Source organism: Temnothorax longispinosus, chromosome 9 (genome assembly GCF_030848805.1).
Source record: "Temnothorax longispinosus isolate EJ_2023e chromosome 9, Tlon_JGU_v1, whole genome shotgun sequence".
Lineage (NCBI taxonomy): Eukaryota > Metazoa > Arthropoda > Insecta > Hymenoptera > Formicidae > Temnothorax > Temnothorax longispinosus.
The window spans coordinates 5402396-5423722 of record NC_092366.1 but is presented as its reverse complement, the minus strand read 5'-3'; the positions used below and the strand labels follow the sequence as shown (position 1 = coordinate 5423722).

General features: G+C 36.8%; 4 protein-coding genes across 4 annotated transcripts; 2 read left to right on the top strand and 2 right to left on the bottom strand.

Annotated features, from left to right (window-relative positions):
• Positions 1 to 352: 352 nt before the first annotated feature.
• Cyca (cyclin A) lies at positions 353 to 5437 on the bottom strand. The gene is made up of 6 exons (XM_071789042.1): positions 4825 to 5437; positions 3625 to 4119; positions 3076 to 3299; positions 2781 to 2985; positions 2415 to 2662; positions 353 to 2142 (listed from the first exon to the last, which is right to left on the bottom strand). The coding sequence occupies exons 1-6, from the start codon at positions 4999 to 5001 to the stop codon at positions 2061 to 2063; spliced, it is 1431 nt and encodes a 476-aa protein (XP_071645143.1). The 5' UTR covers positions 5002 to 5437; the 3' UTR covers positions 353 to 2060.
• An 873-nt stretch (positions 5438 to 6310) lies between these two features.
• LOC139819579 (FMR1-interacting protein NUFIP1) lies at positions 6311 to 12505 on the top strand. The gene is made up of 6 exons (XM_071789041.1): positions 6311 to 7175; positions 7500 to 7691; positions 10606 to 10907; positions 10986 to 11215; positions 11468 to 11659; positions 11853 to 12505. Exons 1-6 carry the CDS (start codon positions 6720 to 6722, stop codon positions 12212 to 12214), a joined length of 1734 nt encoding a protein of 577 aa, XP_071645142.1. The 5' UTR covers positions 6311 to 6719; the 3' UTR covers positions 12215 to 12505.
• Positions 12452 to 17839, bottom strand: L(1)g0020 (RNA cytidine acetyltransferase l(1)G0020). Its single transcript, XM_071789038.1, has 17 exons — positions 17635 to 17839; positions 16893 to 17156; positions 16656 to 16814; positions 16333 to 16569; positions 16037 to 16241; positions 15835 to 15956; positions 15541 to 15677; positions 15188 to 15475; positions 15022 to 15103; positions 14822 to 14938; positions 14413 to 14589; positions 14190 to 14337; positions 13926 to 14070; positions 13651 to 13859; positions 13203 to 13375; positions 12865 to 13113; positions 12452 to 12792 (listed from the first exon to the last, which is right to left on the bottom strand). The coding sequence occupies exons 1-17, from the start codon at positions 17740 to 17742 to the stop codon at positions 12565 to 12567; spliced, it is 3048 nt and encodes a 1015-aa protein (XP_071645139.1). The 5' UTR covers positions 17743 to 17839; the 3' UTR covers positions 12452 to 12564.
• A 342-nt stretch (positions 17840 to 18181) lies between these two features.
• Positions 18182 to 21127, top strand: LOC139818711 (adenosine kinase). Its single transcript, XM_071787545.1, has 6 exons — positions 18182 to 18572; positions 18664 to 18896; positions 19363 to 19536; positions 19628 to 19898; positions 19999 to 20268; positions 20367 to 21127. The coding sequence occupies exons 2-6, from the start codon at positions 18697 to 18699 to the stop codon at positions 20565 to 20567; spliced, it is 1116 nt and encodes a 371-aa protein (XP_071643646.1). The 5' UTR covers positions 18182 to 18572; positions 18664 to 18696; the 3' UTR covers positions 20568 to 21127.
• Positions 21128 to 21327: the final 200 nt, after the last annotated feature.

Here is a 21327-nt window from a genome sequence, read left to right as displayed (position 1 = left end):
AGTATCGTCAAAAAGAGGACACGATCATTGTATGGATCTGATCATTTTCCAATATTTGAAATAGGAAAAAACGAGAATATGACTTATAAGAAATTAACTAATAGAATATCGATTAAAAAACGGATTGGAATGAGTACAAATCAATACTAATAAATAAAGAAAAGGAAAAATATGACACAAAAAAAATATAACTATATAATACACGATGTATGAAGATAGCTATTGAGATTTTTAGAAGTGGCAGAAGACATAGTATCCCGACAAACAACGTTGCTCTATGAATACATTTTTGAGTTCTGTTGAAGCATTTTTAGTATAAAAGTGGAGAAAAAAAATTATTGTTGTGCCAGTGTTTCATTCTTCCTCTTTATTCCTTCCAAGACTTCCGTAAAGAGAATGAATTTTTGTTATTATTTACAATTGTTATATTAGTCATGCTTTCATCTATAAACTCACTACGGAAACGTTTGATACAACGATTTTGCGTTACGTCAAATCCGAATGTTTATATTAATACGGCTCTGAATATTTTATATTTTAACGTGGTATAGAACGCACTGTTACATATATATATATGAAAATATAGTATAAAAAACATCCGCATATATCACGTTTTAAACTTTCGAATTCCATTGGAGAGAAATCTTGGTTTAAAACTAGAACTTTCCAAATGGGACTACTTTTCGAAATTTAGTTTTATCCTTACGAAACGATATATCTTTCGAACTTCAATAACATTTTTTTTTACGTTATTCATAATTTTCGATGTCTGTGTACGTACATATGTGAGGAAGCTGCAACAAATTTTATTCTGTATCTTCATCTATTTCAGAAGCCACTCATATCTTTTCAGTTCATCAACAGCAATCTCCGAGAAATTCTAATCCACACACCAGCTATAATAAACTGAGGAGCAGACGATATAATTTACAATTGACATAGAACTGAATACATAATGGTATACGATTCCATAACATTTTTTTATATCTGTATTTAAAATTTCATATGAACATACTTTCATGCATGTTAAATTTGATGAACACCTAGGTATTTTGCGTTGTGTTAAAATGCGGTAATTGTGCTGTGCAATATTGCACGTCAATACGGTCGAAAACGTACGTATCACCGAAACTATATCAATTACTGCAAGTGTGCGATTACATTCATGCATCATGAATGATTGGAAAAAAAATAGCACGTATGGTTCTTGTAGAGAAATTCAATAACGATTTGTGCCAAGTGAGAATTGACAATGTAATCTTGCACAGCGTATAATCTAATATTCTTGTATATAATGTAATACAGGGATATATATATATATAAAAGATACCTTATTTCTAATAAAACAAACTACGCATTTGATATTATGGTACCTAGAATGTTGTAAATAAATAACTGTACAAGGACTGAAAAATTGATCGAAATAATTGCAAATTAATTTCGCGGAAATATCATCCCAAATAGAGTATCGTCGTTTTTATCGTTAATTGGTGGTGCACCTAACGGTAAAACGATAATAATAAATACAAAATCGCTTTTTGCTTATCGAATCTTATTATTGGGGCGGTTTACTTGCAATCGAATTTTTAGCCGTTTGCATGTATCGCGACAAAAGCGTTTGTTGTTTTAACAATCCTCTAAAAAGTACTTATAAAAATACAATTTCTAGATAATGTATTATCTCGCTCTCTCTTCCTTTCTCTTGCTAGAGTTTCATGTATTTGATATGACGAAACTCTAAAATAACTATTAAAATTTTCGTTAAGCCGTGACTTAAAGAGTATGAAGACGATGATACAAGATAATGTGCGATGAAGGTAGGAGAGTCAGATACCATTTTGCTCTTGTACAAAATGTACCGACCAGAGTGCAATGAGTTAACAGAAAGAAGTAAACCGTACGCTTTCCTTCCATTTTGTAGGAATGGCAGGTCAGTCTTGCCCTGATCCCCTCCTTCATTTTCAGTGTACAGGCTGTTATGGGAGGTTCGTTATTCAATTACCAATTTAAACACAGAAAAAAAGTTATTTTAATCCTGTGTCTGTCTGACAATATCTTTACTAAGCGCTTTCTTCTTCATCTTCATCCTCGCACGATACTGCCTCGGTACTACGAGGCAACAGCAAGGATACATGACCGTATCTACGGAAAAATGGTTTCATTAAAATCTACAAGAGAAATGTAATTTCTCTGCGAGATTACGATAAGAAAAGAAAAAAATGTACGTTTTATAAAAATATACATGTTCAGGCATATAATTATAATATTATATTATTAGATCGTGTCACACAATTACGTGTCGTATAATTTATTATACATTATATATATATATATATACATATATATATATATATATATATATATATATATATCGTTTTATTTATACAGGTATAATTTTTAATATTACTACTTACTTGCTGCTTCTGTACTTCTCCTGTATTGCTGTTTGCTGGGTGTTTGGAGCATTGGAGAAGGTTCTGCTCAGATATGCAATACATTCCTTAAGAGTTTTCAAGTCGTATCCCGTTGACAGTTCCAGTTCGTGTGGCCAGATTTCTTCATGTAACGTATGTCGTGCTAGTGCTACCGCGGACGCAGCTAAATGACTGGGCAAATACTGTAAGTATGGATCTCCTTCGAGCATCGACAACTCGCACAAGTACTGAAACAATACGTAAAACATATTAATAGTTAAAAAATAGAGAAAAGAAAAATCGAAAATTATAGACTTTCGAGGATCCAGATGGATCCATAATAGATCTATATTTATTAAAACTTACCATCGCCAAAAATTTAATCTTATCCGACAAGTTGTTGCTGATACAGTACTCCAAAAGGAATGTGTAATGCGTCGGTACAGTTAGATCGAACGACAAAACCCTCAATATCAAGTTCTCCATTTTTATCACTTGGTTCTTTGAATACGTATCATCTGTGATATATACAAATTCTCCTACATCGGGCGGATAAATCTCCTCGTATTTCCTGTTAAAAACATATACAAAAATTGAAATATCTGGCAGTTTATTATTAATAAAATTTGTGTCTGAGATTTTTCTCAAAAAGCAAACTCACGCCGCGATAAACATAGCGGCAGTTCCAACGAGTTGTAACTTAGATCTTACAACGCTCATATACGACAAAAAGCGATCGATATACGAGATAGCCAAGTAAAGCGTCTCATCTTGTAATCGATATTCTTCAGCTACCTCCACCAACCAATCTATCAATATAGACCTCATTGAATATGTAATATCAGGTTGTTTCTTCATGTAACCAGGCTTTGGTCTATGCATTGACTGAAAAAAAAAATTTTTTTTTTAAATATTGAAATAAACAACAGAAACTTCCGATTTTTTTCTCGCATAGGATTAACATTACTTTTTTCATAATGCAAAATTTTAAGCAATATTAATATTGCGCAATTAAATCTCGCTAATTGAATTAATTTAATTTACTTAATATAATTTAATTTTTAAAATGGATGTATAAAGCTCTGTTGGAAATCCACGAATAGTAACGGGCTAATTGAGAACCAGGCGTGGTAAACGGTGCGCAAAAACATTTTATTCACTTAATATTAATTTATGCAAATTAATGTAGAATGAAAATAAGTGTATATACCTCTGACACTCGTAAATAATTGTATATATCGGCCCTGTATTCGTCTACATCAAAGAAACTAGTTCTTAATTCTTTATTGCATTCCCTTCTGGTTCTATACTCATCATTGGAAGAACTGCTATATGTGAGGGACTTCTCCAATGACATTCCCACAGACATGGGGCTGTCCTTCGATAAGACATCATTCTGCTTATTTGGACAGACTTCTTCGATCTTACTACAAAATACGTAAGTAGATGTGCTGTCTGCAGTGCGTATTTCTAATCTCGGCTGTTCTCTGTCGAGCTTTGCGGTTGTCTCTTGCACAGCCTTCACCTCTTTCTTCTCCTTCGAGTGCCTAAGCGCGACAGACGTCTCTTTATCCAATTTATCCTCATAAATCTCGAAGGCTGGTTCCTCCTTCTTGTACAAGTTCTCCTCATAAATTTTAAAGGGCTCGGGTTGCGTGGATATAAATGTTTTTGCCTTGATATACTTCTCATCTTTGTAAATCTCCTGTTAAAAGAGTAAGACTGTGAAAAACTCCAAAACAATAATCAACGGCATACTAAATTAAACCGTAGTAAGAGGCTAATTTAACTAGCATTTTTCTATTTTTTCTAATAAATAACTTTCTCTGAGGTTTTCCATCCAGAAAGGAAAGAAAGGCCAGAGAAGGTTATTTACAGACGTGCAAAGCCACGCATTTTCCGGTTTGAACTTCATAAGGGCAGAGCGCAGAGCGCACATGGAGCATAGAAAGTCAACGCTTTGTGGGCTGCGTTCGAAAACTTCACTCGGTTGTACAGCAACGTCGTTCTGTCCTTGTTCAACTTTTAGTGAATAACAAAGATAGAACGACGCGGTGTGCATCCGAGTAAAGTTTTCAAACGCAGCCTTGCACAAGTACAAAGCTGCTCAAGTGTTTAGGGGTTAATCTCCGCGAAGAACCACAGCAAAGAAATTTAAAACTCTTTTAGAGGAAAATAATTCCTTATGAAAATTACGAATTATAAATCTCCGTAGGTCTTCGATATCGATCTCAATTTATCTACGCTCTCTCGCATCGAGGGATGAATTCTTTCGGAAATCCAAAGGCGCGAACGGCACGGTTCGACAACGTGCCCCGCGCGGCAACGTGTGACTCGCGATGCCGATCGCCGTTTCGCTGGCGGACAAAAGCGAGAGCGACGAGGGAAGAAAGAAACGAGCTCTACGTACGGACTTCGTCCCGTTCCGTGGACAATTGTTGTGCAGGACACCGAGGACGGCGCGCTTCTGGTGCACTTGCGTCTGTGCGCTCGCTGCGGCGGCGGCGAGGTTCTCCTTGCCGCGGCCGCGCAGGTCGGCGGTGATGCGGTTCTCCTGATCCTCCTGGTGTATCCTGATCGTGGCCATTATCGTCGTGGCTCTCGCGACGACGGGTAACCCTCTTCACGCGCGGAGGAAAATCAATCGAAGACGTCTCGACAACGTCGACGTGTGTGATCCTCGGACTAGGGGGGGAGGAGGGGGGAAGACTTCTTCGCCGCCGGGACGAAACACCGGGTGAGGATAGTGAAAAAAAACCTGGTCCACCGACCAAACAACGGCGCGCGCTCGCGTGTGCGTGTCCGTCCCGGGTCTCTCCGCGTGCCGCGACGAAACGTTGATGCCCCCGGTCGCTCCTACGGCTACAACCGGCAGTGCATGGCCAGGGGGACGTGCGGGAGATCGGGCGCACTCGGCAACCAACGGGCCACGGTTGCCGTTTGATTTCAAACAAACGTAACACCAACAGCTGGCGGAACGTTATCGGGAGCGTTGCGCGAAATCGGCCAATGGCAAGCGTGGGAAACGCGCCGGCCAATCGCGCCGTCGCCCGCCGGTCCGGCGCGTTCGCAAACGCGTCCCGTCGCGCGCCCGACCTCGAACGGACGAATCCCGCGCGAGTATTTACGGCCGGTTCTCATTCGGGCTTCGGGAGACCCGATTTTTGAATTCATTCGCAAGCTAAACGTGTCCGTAGAATATTCGTTTTTACGAAAATTCTACAAGTTGATTGGCTAAAAGTCATACGATAGTCAATTAATTTGCAATTTTTCAGTAAGCAGAATTTGCGCGTATGTTCCTCTTGCGAATAAATTCAAAAATCGAGGAAAGAACGTTATAACTATTAGAATTGTGAGATTAAAGTTTATAGACTTGTAAGAGAACGATAAGTTTCAGTTAAAGGTCACGTTTTATAATATATTGTATAGTTTACATTTTTTTTTTATAAAATATGTAATATAAATATATATAAAATGTACATTTAATCAGATTTAAAATTTGTATTTAGAATAATATTACAATTCTTTCGTTCTTTCGTCCTTTATGTCTTTATTTGAACTAGGTGTTAAATTTTGGCACTTAAATCTTATTGGAAAATGTAATTATCCAGGAATTAGAATTAACAGAGCCATGGATGACGGACGAAATTTGTAAAAAAAAGGGATTAAATTCTAACTATATAACGAATTATATAGTTAGAAATTTGGTTTCAGATGAAATTAATCAAAGTTCGGTCGTTGATTTTTAAACAATCAGCGAATCAGCAAATTACAATCGAGATTTTGAAATTCTCTGCTATGATTGGTCGACTCTCCCTTTCTACTGCGCATTCCTTTCACGTGCGAAATTACGAGAAAGGGATGTGTTTGCGAACGCACAAGCGATTTGCGTGCGTCTGCGACCAGTGCGACTGCCTTCATGTGAAAACGACGACAGAGAGCAGGTGCGAGTGTGCGAGTAAGTGAAAAAATCGCGATCGTATTTAGATCTCACGTTGCTTCTCACAGAAATTTTTCTCGTCTCGAGGCATCGCGCGTGTATTGTCACATTCGCTCGCGCCGGAACGACACGCGATCCGATTAATCCGATAATTCTCGCACGCGGAGCGCGACCAACTTCGCGTCGGTGCGATTCGCGCGCGCGTGTCGCGCAGCGCGGTCTCATAACCTCTTGTCGCGGTTCCGGGGAAACATTTTTCTCGATCATCCCGTGGAGAGAACGCTCCGTATCGGAGCCGAGTACGCGCCGCGTCGTCCAAGGAAGAGACTCCGTTCCGAAGAACCAGGAGGAAAGCCGCGGAGGAAATGAGCCCGCTGAACAGGGGACCCCTTATGGGGCCCAGATTGCCGCCGGCCGGCGCGCGGCAGCTGCCGCCGCCTAGGTTCGTGGGTAGAATAACGCCGCACGGCATGCCGCCGCGGATGCCGCCGCTGCCGCCGTTGAATCCAATGTTCGGGCCGCGGCAGAGGCTGCCGCTGCCACCGAGGCCCGCCGGCGGCGTATCCCGGCCCAACGGCATGCTGCCGCGGTTCCCAGCCGGTCCCCGATCGCGCGGCATGGCGCCCATCGTGCCGTCGATGGGACCGCGTGGCTCCGGCCCGCCGCGCGGCCCTCCCATGCGACCGTGGCCCCGACGGATGCCGCTGCCGCCGCCGCCGTTGCCGCTGCAGATGGTACCGCCCATGAGACCCAGGTACAACGCGGGCAATGGGAATGCCAAGGCCAAGACGATGGGTAACGCGAAAAAGGTCAAGGTCGAAGTACGTACTCCTTTCTGGTTTCCTCGCCGCATTGTTCAAGTTGCTTTCGTCCTTGAATCGCATTAGTCTTGGCAGAAATCTTAAAAGAACTCTCTGTTTATTTGAATATTTGATTCGACGATCATGACTAGTCTTGTATGGATTTATAAAAGTTTAAGAGCATTTGTGGAATTTGTAATTAATATATCAATATATGTATATTCTTGTTACATTCGAAAACTGTAATTTGATGACAAGATTAAATTCTAAATTCTAAAGAAAAAGTTTGTACTAGTTGTTAAGTTCTGGCACTCTTAAAACTTATTGGAAAATGTAATTATCCAGGAATTAGAATTAAAAAAACCATGGATGACAGACGAAATTCGTATTGAGATTCAAAGAAAAAACAAACTGTACGCCAAGGCGAAAAAGAACAAAGATGCAGTAGAATGGGAGGAATTTAAGGACCTTCGAAACAAAGTAACGAGGATGATAAGAGATGCAAAAAATGAATACCTTGCGAAACATCCCGAACAGGTATCCTTTTTTGACTCTGTTTTACGGATAGTTAATATTTTCTTATTTTTTTTTTTAATATTTACTTTTATATTTTTATTATTAAAGAAATATTGTTTTTCTTTAGTATCTTTATAGAGAAGTAATTAATATTACATCGCAATAATGTTATTTTATCTCTACAAATTTGCTTGTTTTATGTAACATTTTAATGATACGTTTCTTTTTATCCTTTGTCCATATTACTAAATGTAAATTTATTTGTTATTTCAAAACGTTTATGTAATATTGAATGTGTGTGCATATGTATGTATGTGTTAATCAGAATATGCATAATATGCACAAATTATTATATAGATAAGAATAATTTCAAGAATAATTGCACAGTGATCCTTTTTGTGCATGCTACTTTATATAAAAAATAAAACTTATAACTGAATATGTTTCAAAATTAGGAGAAGGCTATGTAATTATTTTTTTAAAATCTTATTTTAGAGATCACGTAAGAGCACATAAACAGACTGATTTTCCTAATAAATACAAGGGCGGATTATAACGAATAAAGGGATTATAACAAAGGGCGGATTGTGAAAAATTATTTCTCTTTCGATATTAAAATTTAAATGTCATAAAGTGATAAAATAGCTAAGTCAGATTTAATGCTTCGTTTATAAGTATAGCATAGATTAATATCTGTGATTCAGATGTGTTTGTTGAGGGGTCGCAAGATATTACATTTACTATGTATGTTAAAATGTGCGATATAAATGATTAGATAAGAAATGGGAATTAGTTAATGGCAAATATATTATTGTAAAACGTACGTCTTTTTGTTTTTATTCTAAATATATATTCTGCAAACGTGTAGTAGTCGTGCGACGAAAGTCCGGTACCTGCATGTTCCGTTAAACGTTGATGGCTTACTTTGGTTTTGCAGGATCAGAAAACAGATGATAACAATACGATTGAATCCGAGGGTGTTCAGAAAACTGAGAATTCAACTGAACAATCAGAACAAACGGAGCAAACAGAGGAGACGCAGCCTTCCAGCGAACAGGCACAGTCTTAAGCTTAACAGGCTACTCCTCCTATTAAAGAATTATACAATTCAAATGATACAACACAAGTATCTGTTTTCAAACTTCAGAACGATTTGACCCTTGTGTTTTGATCTAGCAAATTTTTTTTATCCGCATCATTGCTTGAGTTCTATATGATTTTGTGTATAGATACTGACCTTCATTTCTTTTTATTATTTTTGCAACGTAACAGTCACGTGATATTTTTTTATATATTATTTACATCATAAGTGTACGCTGTTTAAAAAAACGATAACGTTGAGAAAGTAGCAGCTAATTGAAATAACAATAGTCTTACAAGGGAACAGCTTGAATCCGAACACTTCGCTTTGGATGATTTTGTGGATATATAGAGTGACTCACAAATACATGAAAAATGAATATAATGATTCATTTATATGAATGAATATAATTAATATAAATAATTCATTTATATGAAGCATACCATTATTTATGTATTATTAAATCACTATATATACATATTCTCAAAAAGTCATTTAAATCGAAAAATTTGGGGTGTTTCTTGTTAGAATTTTAGGCCATCTTCGTAAGAATTAATGATTTATCTCATCTCTTTTTTTATATATGTATTGATATGTATTTAGTGCAGACGTATAATGTTGAATATAGTTCATTACATAAAAACTTGTAATATGACAGTTAACTAGATGTAATAATTTTTCATCTGACATGTAAAAACTGGCCACTTGTGAATAAATTTCTCTCAAAGTCCTTCCTTCATATCTAGTATACATGGCCAGTATACAGTGCCGCAAGCTATACTACGTGTAAGAAATAGTAATAGAATTACGATGTCTAAACCGTGACATTGAAATAGATGATGAGAAGTCATAATATATGAAGATACATTATTAATATAAAATGAAGATTTTAATGTGTACAAGAAAGTCTGACATAGCTTGTGGCTCTGTTAGATTAGTAATAACTTTTATAAATGATCATGCCTATATATATGTATCATATTTAAGATACTTAATCATGTCATAAGTGAACTTCCAAAAACTATAGAATGACACATCAAAGAAAATGAATTTGTAATTGAAACGCATATTGTAAGAATAAATCATATTTCTATAAGTTCTAATTCTCTGGTGTTCCCCATCATTCTATCATTATAAATCACTGAAATTGGGCGTATTAAAACAATCGTTCTGAAATATGAAAATAATCTTTTGTGATTTTTGCAATTCAATAATTTATCATCATATTGATGAAGTAATGATCAATACAAACTTATGACATATTCATAAATCTCATGCTAATGTATGAAACGTAAATAGAAATGCGTATACAGTATTCACACTTCTAACATAAAAAGAAATACAATTGCGATTATAAAGATTTTTTAATAATTTATATACTATTATATAATTTATAAAATGTCTCAAATGATTAAGCTTTTAATGCACAAGTTATGTATGTCACTACCGTGTGCCTTATGAAAAATGATTAATTAATGCTTCGACAAGATATGCGCAAATTTATAATTGCTTGAATAATCTAAAAAAAAAGTAAGCAATGAAAGGAAGATCTACGCTTCGCAAACGAATATTTATATTTTCATATAGAATTTCTGAATACCCCGGCTGAATATCCCATAGCTTCAGATGTGCATAATAATTGTTTATTGCTTTAACAGGTAATGATAGTAGATTTTCAGTACAAGATTATGGTATTATATTTGCTTATAACTGAAGATATAAAAATGAAATAGTAAAGGTTTTACAAGAAATCGTAAAGCATAGGATTAACAATGACAGTGCAACGTTGTTATGTTACGAACAATTAAATTTATACCAAGATCTTCGTGTAAATAGGAAAGTGGTGATTTTTAGGCTCATCTGTATCCAGACGAACAGCCGTACGATCAGAGAGATGAAAATTATGTCAGTTCTGGTGACGACGACGACGCACCTCGTTATTGCGAGGTCTGCGATAGAGATTTCCCATCCGCGGCTGATCTCTCCGAGCATAGAAGCACACACAAGCTTTGTGGGATTGACGGCTGCAGGTTTTCAGCGCATCCCTCGCTTGTTGAAAAACATATCAGTATGCAGCATCGAACTGGTTTGTACCACAGACTGAAGGATCTGTCGACGCCGGAAGATATCGATACATGGGTAACGGAGCGGAAAAAGTAAGTTTAACACCAATATTAAAATCTAAATGCATTAGCGAGCGCAAGTAACAAAAATTGTTTCGAATGACGAAACAGGAGGTATCCTACCGAGAACAACATAAAGTTGCGCAAGGCGGAAGAGCTGGAAAAATTACAGCGGGGAGAGATAATCAAGCAGAATTCTAATGCAAACACGAAAATAAAAAAACCGATAAACACGCGTGAGAAAAAACGCAAACCTCGCAAACGACGTGCACGCGAGACTAACAATAATGATGTCCATATGAATGGAACATACAGAGGTTTATGCCCGTTTCCTGGGCTAAGTAAGTTGTATTATGAAAATAAATTTGTCAGCTATGAATATAATTTGCTTTATAACGTTAGAAAAATATTTGAGATCTTTCAAGTGTATTAAATTAATTGATATTTCGATTCTATATTAAATCATATTTATAAAGTTCAAGTTATATTAAGTTAATTACAATCTGTAATTTATATTAATATAATAATTTAAAATTCTTTTCTATTATCTTATTATACACGAAATATCAGATGAAACTGATTTTTTGCCACAGCTGTTTTGGAAGAAGAAGAAGATAGCGTAGTTTGTTCAGCTGATCAGACAGATTTGCGTGAAAAAATTGACAATATCTCGGACGAGGATGATATACCGCAAGCATCTACGGCACCCGAGTCCGCTAATTTATCTGTGATCAGTTCGCCTGTATTACCTACTTTAGTAGCAGATTATGAAAGTGAAGACAATGGTAAATAACGCTTAATGCTTGTTAATATATAATCGAATATATATATATATATATATTAGTCTTTTATCATCTATATTTTCTATATAAGTATAAGAATATCTTGAAATTTGTCGAAATCTAACTATTAAAAGTTAATTTTTGATCGGTATATATTCTTTTATAAAGCAATTAAAGGCACTAATTTTGTCTTTAGATGAAGGTCCAGAAGAAGTGCCGGTGAAAAAGATAAAAATGGAATACCAAGATGATAAGATAACAGAAAATACAATTCATGAAGAAAATTCCACGCAAGTTTATAAAGAGACTTCTAATATGCAATCTCATACCAATGGGGTTGATAAATCAAATAATGAATCTCAAAATACTGTCGTTAAATGTCAAGATAAGCAAAATCGCGAAACAAATCGAATACCAATCAATAACAAAAATGAGAAAATTTTACATAAATATCATAATAAATTATTAGAAAAATTGCTTTCACGTTCCATACAGCATGAAAGAAATTTAATTTGTCAATGTGTAAAATATATTATAGAAAACAATTTCTTTGACTAGAATTGCCCATGTATTATGGAACTTTTCCTATTATTTTCTCTTTCTATTGTGTTTTCTAGGGAAAACGGAATAATTCCGTCCCGAAAAGTTCCACAATACGTGCTCTGAAATAGTAATGTTTATGTAAAAGAATCTAGAAAGAATTTTATATTTATAGACTAGTCTTTTTTTTTAAGTACAAATACACAAAAAGATATAAAGAAGAAATCTGTGATGTCTGTTAAAAACTTTTATATCATGTTTTTCTAATTATATAATTTTTGTAATAAATATAAATTTATTCAATCAGAAGACTTTCAAAACTATTTATAAACCTGTCGATCATTTATTTATTTCGTACTATACATAAGTTATGTATGTTTCTTTTTTTTCTTCTTCGTGTGTTTTTTCTCAGATTCTTGTATGCTATCGTCTGCTCCTGACGCTCTCTTTTCGCCGGTCTTTATAGAGATAAGTTTTTTACTTTGCTTGGCGGATAGCGCACTAGTCCATTCCGCTTCCGATCCCTTGATAGCGTACTGCTCCAAATTTTCTTTCTTCAGTTTTTCTAATTCTGCCTTTTGTTTAATTTTTAATTCCTACAACACAGAAATATTATTTTCATATATGTTAAGTGGGAATGAGAAAATAAATTATTACAAAGTGCGAACCTTAGCTGCGCTTTCCAATTCCTCGTGTAAACTTTGTCCACCTAGAGGATCTAATTTTACTTCTTCGTTAACCGAGTCTTTAGTCAACATAGTGCTCTCGACGTATTTTTCCGCGACTCTGTTGAAATATTGGATGGATTTACGTATTATACGATTGAATAAGCCGAGCAACTGCGAAGACGGCAGCTTCAATTCTTCTGCCAATTTGTCGACAGTTTTATGTTGCAAGCCCAAACCAAGTAGAATTGCCTAAAAATTGTTGCGTATTGTTATATAGAAACAGCAAATACTTTTAGTATGAAATAATAATATATCAAGAAATGTCCCGAGTATCGTACCGACTGCGCTGGCGAGAAATGAGTGTCTCCCATCATATTTAAGAAATGTAGGCGTGCTAATGATGGCACCAAATCCATAATCAAATGATAATCTGCCATGTTGTTACTGTACATTTGTAAACGTTTCAGATCGTACGATGTAAAATAAACGTCCAATGTTTCTTTACTCAACGCTGAAACAGGTATAAATTTCAAAGTTTAGATCTCTAAACATTCTATGTTAATTAAGGCATGTCTTGATTGAAATTAATTTCATGACATATGAGAAGAGAAATTACTTTTTTAATATATACATTAGAGTGCAAGTTTTATAAGACGTTGAATAGAAAATTGAAGCTTGAGAGAAATAAATTTTTTCAGGAATCGATATCAACTATCATTATTACTACTACTATTAATATGATGTTATAAATTACTAATAACACAATTAATAGTACAATACACTTACTGATAGATTCTAAGGATATTGTTCTGTTAATTAATATGCTCAATGCAAGTGACGCTGCGTAAGTATTGAACGAATAGGAAAGCAGACTTGTGAATCGCCGGCGAAAATCGCTCCAATAAGCCTGTAGCCACTTATCGTTATCTTGTTCCGCATTAATTTTACAAAGCATTATACAAGAATGTTCCCCTGTTATGTCGTTTGCTGTTTGTCTAAAAAAAAATCGCATGTGTTTGAGATCGGTCGATCTTTTATTCTATTACACTTCGTATACACACCTTAAATATACAGGTACGAAATTGGTCCGCTTCCAGAATTTCAGTAGATGCTCGGTAACCCCGAAAGACACTCCAATGTAATCCAGGTGTTCTGGATGTCTTTCACTCAATTTCAATAGAAGCGGTGGCAGCGAACTGCGAGGTTCTGCAAGCAATTATAAATAGAACATTAATATTGTAAATCGTGTTTGAGAAAACTAATTTTATTTGAAGAGAATTTCTACAAATAAAAAATATTTGTAGATAAACAGACACGCATATTACCGATAGTTTCTTCTAATAAACCGACCGCTTCATCGGAAACATTTTTTATTTCTGTCATTGGCTCTTGTGTAACGCTTTCATTGATATTTGGTATTTTCATCTCGTAGTATTGCTTCAATAGCTGCAATGCGCGGCTACCATATCCCATCTGTAATTTATCGTTCGTTCAGCAAATTCATGTTTTTTAAAATAAATTAGCAAATTTTAAAAGAGAAATATATACCCCTTGATAATCTGGATGCGTGGCAATCCTAACAATGCGCGCGCCAGATAATACTGGAAAATCTTCATCTTGATATTGTTGAGCGATCGTCCATGGTATTAGATCGCCCGCTGCCCTACGACCTCGTGATAGACCATCATTTATGCTGGTTTTGCTAACTTGGCCTTCTAAGCAAATCTGTATGTTGGGAAATAAATTTATGTATAAAGAGAATATATTTCTTACAAATAGAATAAATAATTCAATTATAAAATAATTAAAAATAATTCAGGAAATGTGTTCTAAAAATAATGTTAACTTTCTAACATCTAATATTTCACAATTTTCAATAAAAAATAAAATATTTGAATGTCAGGAATGTTTATACTGCTAATTACAGCTAAATTTAGATTCACAGAATTATACTTACTTGAAGAACTACTAATATCTCGGGTAAAGTCTTTTTATTGGCATCTACAGGTCCCAAGAGACAGAACAGATGATGCGCAGGTGCGTCAGACATCATTTGCAAATCATTAGGGGTATTCTAAAATATATTAACAGATAATCAAAAGTTAATACTGTATAATTTCATAAAAAAATATTGTTAAGAAAAAATACAGTACATACTTTATAATGCGATGCAACATATAGAGAGACCAATCTCTGCAGAAACAACTCAGAAGCCTTGTGATAAGAGAACAATGTATCTCTGAGAAAAATTAGGAATACACATTAATTTTTTAAGTTATAAGCATTTGCAAAATTACTTGCATCATTATTTAAAGAAAAATACCTATTAATATAGTACAACTGGCACGTATCAGGAGGAGGACATCCTGATAGGATGGGTGCGTATGTTGTAACATTCAGGCATAGTAAGTCGCACAACCATTGTTCCACAGAATCGCCCGGCTTATAACGTATCGATTCTTCGAGAGTGAGTTCGTGCAATTGCCTCCCGATAAGAGTTTTCTCGTTTTGCTCCTTTTCGTTTTTCCCATCGTGGCTATTTGACCCAACAGTCTGCGTCCTCAATTGCTGCAGCAATTTGAGCGACAAAGACCGACCTGTGCCTTCATATCTATAAATATTAACGAATAAGAGTAGACGATTTATCGATGCTCCAGGAAAGTTTGAATGCCTTACCCATTTATAGTTGATGCGAGAAATATTAGGTAAGGTCCAAGCATCGCTTTGACATAGGGCAATGGAATTGCTGCTGCTTCATCGATCACAAGCAACTCTGCTTGATTTAACTTGTGGGTGTCTGTTGGATGTATATACTGTGCAAAAGAAACGAAACAATAATGCATTATTAATTTGTAGTACTATCAAAGATGTCCGGACATTCTATTGTGGACTAAAGCAAATTGAATATATTTCACTTCCGAAAATGCTTATGTATATAAAACAATTCAAAGTTTTTTTAACATTACACACCTGAATTGTTTGGCGATGATCTCGGAACACATTTACGCGTACAGTGGCCTTGTTGAACTCTGGATTCGTGGACTGCACTAAACCATAGTCGAGATGTTCCTGGTATCCGAGCGCGTCAAATCCTACGAATATACGAATTACGTTTCATACGTGTTGATGATTCCTCATATCCATAAAATAACGATTAATCTGGTAAAATTACCCTTGAAGACAAATTCAAAGAGAGTGTTCAAGTTTTCCGGACTGGGACTCGAGATGTATATGTTAGAGTATCCAAAGGTAACAGCTCCAGCGATAGCGAGTCCCAACGCAGCGGATTTTCCGCGTCCTCTGGCTGCGGTCAACGATACGGTAGATCTCAAAGTTTTCTCGGAGATACACTCGATAAATTTAAGGACCGCTTTTGCCTGGAAATATTAAAGTTATGCATAAAGTTAGAAAACATTTAACATCAATCATTTTTATACGATTTATTAATTCATTTTTGCATGAACTTACCTGATCGACTGTTTTGCAGCAATTTATTAATGCAGATACAGGCTGAGTGTCTTGCAGACTCTCCTTTAAAGCATTCAAGTTTGACTGTTCTTCCGAAACGGTCCGCTTATGCATAGGTTCTATTCTTAGATTGTGAGAGGAAATAGGCAATACATTCAGCTGGTCGTCAACTACCAAACATCGAGTACACGAAGCCAGCGACAGCAAAAACCTCTCGTTAAATCGGCATACTACATCCTAAATTAATAAAAGATAAATAAGAAACTGTAATATTGCATGTTTCAAGAATATATTTTAAGAAATAATATGTTATATATTATTGCCTTATGAGCTTCCGTGCGAAATCTCTGATGAACGTCCATATTCATCGTGTACAACTGCTTCAAGGAGTTCACAGATTGCAGCAAAAATACAATGATTCCACCGCCCTCCACAGTTTCAATGGTACGTGCCAATAAGTTTGGCGTAATCGCTTCAAAATCCTAAAGACGACATTAAACACGACATTATGATAAAGTTGAAAACCTAGATGTGTAGGAAACGATAAAATGTACACGTACCTGTAATATACACATGCCATATGTGTTACCTAATATCTTATGCGTCTCGTTATAGTAACAATAACGAATATTGGTCGAAATGACAAACAACTCGAACGGATCGTCCTCGTTAACGTCCAATTTACCTGACTTGATTTTCTTTTGCAACGATTTCATTCGTTTCTTTCGGTGGCTACTAAAACCTAGGTCCTTTTTGTAGCACCACAGCACAGAAGGTCTAGCTTTGACGACAGTCTTGGATAACATATGATGCAACAACACTACCTAAAAGAATTTTTTTTGTTTAATATACATATATATTAAAGAGTATATTATGAAGCTGAAAATATCTAAGCATTTGAATCACTATATAATGTCCATTTCTATCAACACAGGTTAATTTTAATCTTGGTTTAACTTACCTGTCATCTTTTCCTAGTTCTAAAAGTTAGAAAAAGATAGAAAGAGTAAGTTAAACCAAAATTAAAGTTAATCTACATTGGTAGAAATGGGCATAAGCGTATGATAATAACACTAGTTTACAGTATTTTTGCTCCAACCAAGAACTGTTTCCTGTTGTTTTTGTTGCCCCCCCCCGAATAAAAATATATCGAGGAATTTTTATAAATTCTTTCGAATAATAAAGAAAATTAAATTCTCAAATAATTAAATTCTTTGATTTGTATTATATCTGCTGTTCAGATTAAATTAAAGACTAAATGGACCTGCCAGGCACAGATTGTGCATCCACGTTTTTGCATACCTGGTTCCTCGCTTTCTCGCCGACGACGACGAACATCGTTCTGTGTCCCGTGGTAACGCCATTCTCTATCAAAACCCGTATCCGATTGTCTATCTTCTTGCGAACCATTTTAACCGGAGTAATATAACGTCCGAACGACGCACAACAAAACGCAAAATCCTTTGAAATTCACGCTTGCGGTCGGCCACGTGCGACAAGTGGGTCATTGAGTATGTCGCATGCTTAGATGGCAAGATTGACAAGTCATGCCTTTTTCTTGCCTGAAGTACACTCCTAAAATCCAACCTTCCTATTGGTCGAACGATTAAAGATTACTCAAAAGATGGCCGCCCACATCATTGACCGCGTTCAGCAGATACAACTGTTGAGTTCGTCTTATCAACACTCTGCGTTGATTGGTTGGTTCTAAAAGTAAGAGCCAATCACGTTCGATTGCTACTCAGCGGCTTGGTCTGCTGAACGCGCCCATCACGCGATTTCGCGTCGCGCGCTCCGAGGTGGTCCCTTCTCGATTCCGCGTACTCGACGATCTCGGGATCGCGGGAGTAATTTTAGGTTATGATGAGAAATGTGACGTAGACTAATCAGTAGGGACGGAGTCGCCGACGGACAGCGCGCGATGCGACCTCCGAGATGAACGAAGGGAGACCGACGTGCACGGTGCACGTTTGAGTTGCGCGACCGTTTTCGTCGCGCTGACACGAGGAAGAGAGAATATATCTCGGACGAAGCGGAGCGAGTCGCCCGCCTCTGGTTCAGTCGGTTCTCCGGCCTCCCTCGCAGTTCGACGCCTCGTATCTCGTTCGATTCAATAATAACTTCATTAGAGTGTTCCTTTGCGACGACTTTTTCGCAATTTCATAATTTCCGCGTGGCTCTATAATTGTTTATTTGCAAAGAGATTGTTAGAAGATGATTCGAAAGGTTCTGCCGACCTTGTAAGTAGTTTGCCGCCGATCGACGCGCTTTTAATTTTCTATGGGCTCGTATCGTTAATTCCTTGTATCTTCAACACGCCTATATTGGAAGCTAACGTTTGAAACTCGGTCCTCGATACGAAAAATGGTAGAGAAGATCCCACTGCGGAAGACCATCGCACGATTGGACTCCCCGGCGGTCATAGCCTTTGGCAATCCTCTGCTGGACATTCTCGTGATACTGAAGAACGACGAGCTGATCAGGAAGTACAGTCTCAAGATAGACGGCGAGACGGAGCTGTGCGAGAAGAAGCTGCAGGAGCTGGTCGCAGATTTGCCACCAGAGTTAATGAATACATTTGTTAGAACGTGTTTTATGTTTGCACTGTATTGCGCTGTATGCAAATCCCAATTTTCTGAAGCATTTTAATTCAAATTTGCTGTCACATACATCCAGAGTATGTTTGTACCCTTTATGTTTTCATTCAACAATTTATTTTTAATGGAATGAAATATGGAAGATAAATTGTAACATTTGTTTATAACAACAAGAAATTGTACAATATAATTGCAAATATATTTAATAGATTATATTTATGACAATATTACGCATGTATGGTTACGTAAAAATATATATATGCAAGCAATATACAGTGCAAGCATAAATATTTTTTTAAGTTTTTATTTATACATATTATATAATCATTTATAAAAGATATACATATAACATGTAATAAGTAATATGAGAATTAGAGATTGTGCATATATGTATATAATATAAATAATAAATATAAACAATTTTATGCCACAGAATAGAGCAATACACAAATCCCGGAGGATCTGCGCAGAATACATTGAGGATCTTGCAGTGGCTCTGCGACGAGACCCACGAGTCTCAAATCAGTGTCTTCTGCGGTGGTCTTGGGAACGATCAAAGAGGTTCGATCTTAGAAAAATTAGTTCGACTTGCGGGGGTGGACGCGAGGTTGGTAACTTTATTGTAATACGCGCAAGAGGCGCTAAGAGTTTCACGGAATATGACATCTTTAAAATCTATACTGCATATGTTTTATCAGGTACTCCGTACATCCAACATTGCCTACCGGACTATGCGTTTCTCTCGTGTGCGGTACGTCCCGCAGCCTCGTCGCTAATCTTGGCGCAGCTAGCGTATACACGCTGGACGATCTGAAAAAGGCCAATCCGCAGTTAGATAGTATAAAAATAATTTATATCGAAGGATACTTCGTGACGCACAGTCTGGACGTGGCCAAGGAACTGGTCAAACGGGCGCAGGAGAAGAATATTATTGTAGCGTTCAATCTTAATTCCTTCTACATATTCCAGGTATGAGATGTAAAATATTAACGCACATTAAATAATATAATCAGCAAATTTTAATATCTAAATTAATATTCGTTTAATTGAGCTTTTTTAACTTTTGAAGGATCATCAAGCGGCCATTTGCGAGATGGTTGGCCACGCCAAGATTGTGTTTGGCAACGCGAGGGAGATGATCGCGTTAGCTCAAGCGTTGAACGTCAAGTACGACGACGTCGCCGATATACCTTTTCTACTAAATAGCTTGAAAAGGATCACGATGGACGTTTCTAGCGCTAACAGTAAGGATTGGCTGGCCGACGACGGTATATTCATCATGACGCGCGGCGGATGCGCGCCGGCGATTATCGTCTGGGGCAGAGGACAATCCGTTCAGGTTCGTTCCGGTCAAGAAAATAAGTAAAAACAATTTTGGGAGAGATGGGGCGAGGGGGAGTAAAGAGTTCATTTCGTTCATACACGTGTCACATCCAGGTGCAACCCATTGTGCCTAAGACACCTATTGTGGACACAACGGGCGCCGGCGATGCTCTGGTGGCTGGCTTCCTGGCCGGCGTCCTGGCTCACTGGGACCCGAAGAGTTGCCTAGAATTGGGATGCAAGGTCGCGTCCTGCATGACAACCAGGCTTGGCGTCACGCTGCCGAACGGCGTGCCCCCCGACTTTCTGCCATAACGATTCGATCTCTTTAGAACGCTAATGACTAATCGCTACCTGACCTGACGTAATATTGCACGGTTATTTATTGCCTGAAAGTTTCTATTAGCGAAATTATCGACCGTTAGAGCGATAACTAGCATTCCTCGTCGATGTTACGTCCCAGTTAGATATTTATTTGATATTGATTTTATTTATAACAGGCGCGCGCGAGTCGCGAAGTGATACAGTATTCGAGAAGCTCTTATTTATTAAAGACTACCGTCGCGTTGAGCTCGAGTTATCGAGACCGTACATTTTTAAATGTAGCACTCGTATTATTATTATTATTATTGATACAAAGTAACAGGGAGAGATATTAGAGATTTTTCTCGATAATCGTTGCCACTATAGATCTGTAGTTTATCTACCCGATGTTGCAATGACCAGAAATGTGTAATAGAATTTATAATCGACAATTATATAAGTTTCCTTTTCTATTTTTTTATTATATAAAGTATAGTCGAGTGACGTGTCGATGTTGTTTATGTCATATAAATATATATACAAATATATGCAAAGAAATGTTATGGAAAGTATTGGCATTGGTTTTATTTCAATCTTTAATCTTTTTTTTTTTTCGCGATAGGAGTAAATTACATTTTGATCTTATTGTTAGCTGAGATGAGTGAATTTTTTTTACGCCGACGTTGAGTTATAAATTTTATTTTTAAACCGCCGTTGGGATAAGGAATTTTATTATTCTTTGTCGTTAGGGTATGAATTTTTATTCTCGCCG

Excerpts from the sequence above, each read along its gene's own strand:
- Cyca (XM_071789042.1), bottom strand. The coding sequence starts at position 5,001 with ATGGCCACGATCAGGATACACCAGGAGGATCAGGAGAACCGCATCACC. Across the intron at positions 3,300-3,624 it reads ATTATTTACGAGTGTCAGAG|TCAATGCATAGACCAAAGCC; the intron begins GTATATACACTT and ends TTTTTTTTTCAG. Across the intron at positions 2,986-3,075 it reads GCCGCTATGTTTATCGCGGC|GAAATACGAGGAGATTTATC; the intron begins GTGAGTTTGCTT and ends TGTTTTTAACAG.
- LOC139819579 (XM_071789041.1), top strand. The coding sequence starts at position 6,720 with ATGAGCCCGCTGAACAGGGGACCCCTTATGGGGCCCAGATTGCCGCCG. Across the intron at positions 10,908-10,985 it reads TGGGTAACGGAGCGGAAAAA|GAGGTATCCTACCGAGAACA; the intron begins GTAAGTTTAACA and ends ATGACGAAACAG. Across the intron at positions 11,660-11,852 it reads TTATGAAAGTGAAGACAATG|ATGAAGGTCCAGAAGAAGTG; the intron begins GTAAATAACGCT and ends TTTTGTCTTTAG.
- LOC139818711 (XM_071787545.1), top strand. The coding sequence starts at position 18,697 with ATGGTAGAGAAGATCCCACTGCGGAAGACCATCGCACGATTGGACTCC. Across the intron at positions 19,899-19,998 it reads ATTCCTTCTACATATTCCAG|GATCATCAAGCGGCCATTTG; the intron begins GTATGAGATGTA and ends TAACTTTTGAAG. Across the intron at positions 20,269-20,366 it reads GCAGAGGACAATCCGTTCAG|GTGCAACCCATTGTGCCTAA; the intron begins GTTCGTTCCGGT and ends TGTCACATCCAG.